The following is a 2,026-nucleotide window of genomic DNA, read 5'->3' as shown; positions in this document are numbered from 1 at the left end:
TTTTTTTTTTGCAAAAGTTTTAAAAATTAAATATCAACCATTTTTAAATACGATAAAAAATTATTCAAAATTCTTTTTGAAAATTCTTTTATACATAACGCATTTAAAAATCATCAAAATTCGCAAAGGCATCGTCGATAGATCGATCATTTTTCCAACATAAAACCGTTTAAGAATTCACGAATTATACAAATTTGAAGGAAACGATCGTTTTAAATCGAATTTTGTAACTCGCTTTTATCGAGAGAAGCTTTGCCAAAGAACGATAACACGAGATCGAGAAATGGTAACAAGCGACGCGAACGTCGAATATGAACGTGAAGCAATGGCGAAGCTTGTTATTTTTCGCTTATCAGTTCTTACCCTTGGGAAGACTCGCTACAAACGGACGAATCTTTTCTGTAGGGACGATCTGCCTCGCTCTCGGACATCCTCATGTCCTCGGATCCGCTTGGACTTCTGTTACGCGCCGAGTGCCGTTCCAGCTGTTTGATCAAATCCTCCAAATTTCGTATACGAATCACACCGCAAGACGGCACGTATTCCTCGTACTCCTCCTCCGCTTGGCTGTCGATATGCTTTATGATGTCTTTGCGATACGAATCCGTGGGATAACATTCTGGCAGAGGTTCCGTTAATAATTCGGTCAGAGGTTCCGTCAAGGCCTCGTCGTCCATTGGAGCGGATGTTGTTCCAGATGTCTCGCGTTGATTCGCGGCCATCCTCAACGCCTCGATAATATGCTCGTGGTAACCGTTCAGTTGATCCAAAGTGCGTTCCACGCTGGCTACCGCCCCTCCTCCCATACCTGGTTTAATTAATCATTGTTCCAATTAACGATCGATATTTTTGCGCTCTTTGTCTAAGATGTATCTGAGGTTAAATACGTGTGTAAGTATGGTCGATGCAAGTAGCTCGATTTTTTCTTTTTTACACGGTGATCCTGAATAAAATCGATTTTGTGCTCGATCGATAAATCAGGCTTTCTCGGCGCTAGTCACTTTGCGATTTGATAAAAAGTTTTATACTAGATGTCGTCATTTGAATATTTACGATGGAGAGATTTCGAGAGATGGAGAAATTTTGTATTTTCTTTTTCCATTCTTTTTTTTGTAACGATAGCGAGAAATTTTGGAAGATTTGATAGATACGATTTACTCAATCGATAAATTAGCATTTCTCGATTCTTTGTCACTCGACACGATAAATTAAATGTTCACAATGAAAAAATTTTGCAATATTTGAGGTTAAAGTCCATTTTGATCGATAGATCGGTTTTTTTTATTCCAACATATTAGTTTGTAACGATATTTTGGAAGATTTGATAAAAATAATTTTGTACTCGATCGATAAATTTTTCTCTTTTTATCACATGATCGAACAAGTTTATATTGGTATCGCGATCTAAATATTTATAACGAAAAAAATTTGATAGATTAAAATTATTATGTTATAAATAAAAAACAGAATTATTCATAATAGATTAAGAAATACTAAATCAAATTTTTTTACAATTTTGTTGACAAATATTCAATTGTATTAATCGACTAGATTCAGAATCCTAGAAATTAAGCGAGAAATTCGAGCTCGTTGCATTCCCCTTTACGAGTGAGTTATTGCCCCACTTATTCGTATAGGTTCATCAACCATTACAATACCATAACCACCGTGTTTCTTTAAAATTCCTTTCTCGGGCAACTTTGTGAGGTTGTTCGGCAAATCGATGAAAGAGACAACCTCGTCCGCTCCTGTATCTCCATCTTCCTCGCTCATACCTGGCCTCTTCACCTGCGACTTATGCTCCCTGAAAATTTCAATGTAAAACAACATTTGGTCTCCCTGTCAAACCTGATAAATCCAATTAGATTTAATTCATAGACGAAACGTTCAAAAGATATCCCTTTTTCCTTACTTATCGATCGAGTCAATCGTCAATCTCTTATCGCGATACCATCACCTTTGAACGTTAAGCCTTTGCCATAATTGATCATATTATATACGTTGCACGTTTTGCCTTTGTAAAAAT

General features: G+C 36.5%; 1 protein-coding gene across 1 annotated transcript in view; it reads right to left on the bottom strand.

The window, feature by feature from the left end:
* LOC102673609 (disintegrin and metalloproteinase domain-containing protein 12) overlaps positions 1–2,026 on the bottom strand; it is a 39,478-nt gene that overhangs the window by 5,825 nt on the left and 31,627 nt on the right. Inside the window, exons 22-23 of the mRNA XM_031511839.1 lie at positions 1,659–1,804; positions 364–808 (exon numbers count right to left, since the gene is read on the bottom strand). Of these exons, the coding sequence (XP_031367699.1) occupies positions 364–808; positions 1,659–1,804 (591 nt within the window). The remainder of the gene's footprint in view (positions 1–363; positions 809–1,658; positions 1,805–2,026) is intronic.

The sequence above is a fragment of the Apis dorsata genome, unplaced genomic scaffold (genome assembly GCF_000469605.1).
Source record: "Apis dorsata unplaced genomic scaffold, Apis dorsata 1.3 scaffold_354, whole genome shotgun sequence".
Lineage (NCBI taxonomy): Eukaryota > Metazoa > Arthropoda > Insecta > Hymenoptera > Apidae > Apis > Apis dorsata.
The sequence above is the reverse complement of the archived record's forward strand: the minus strand, read 5'-3'. Positions and strand labels throughout refer to the sequence as shown.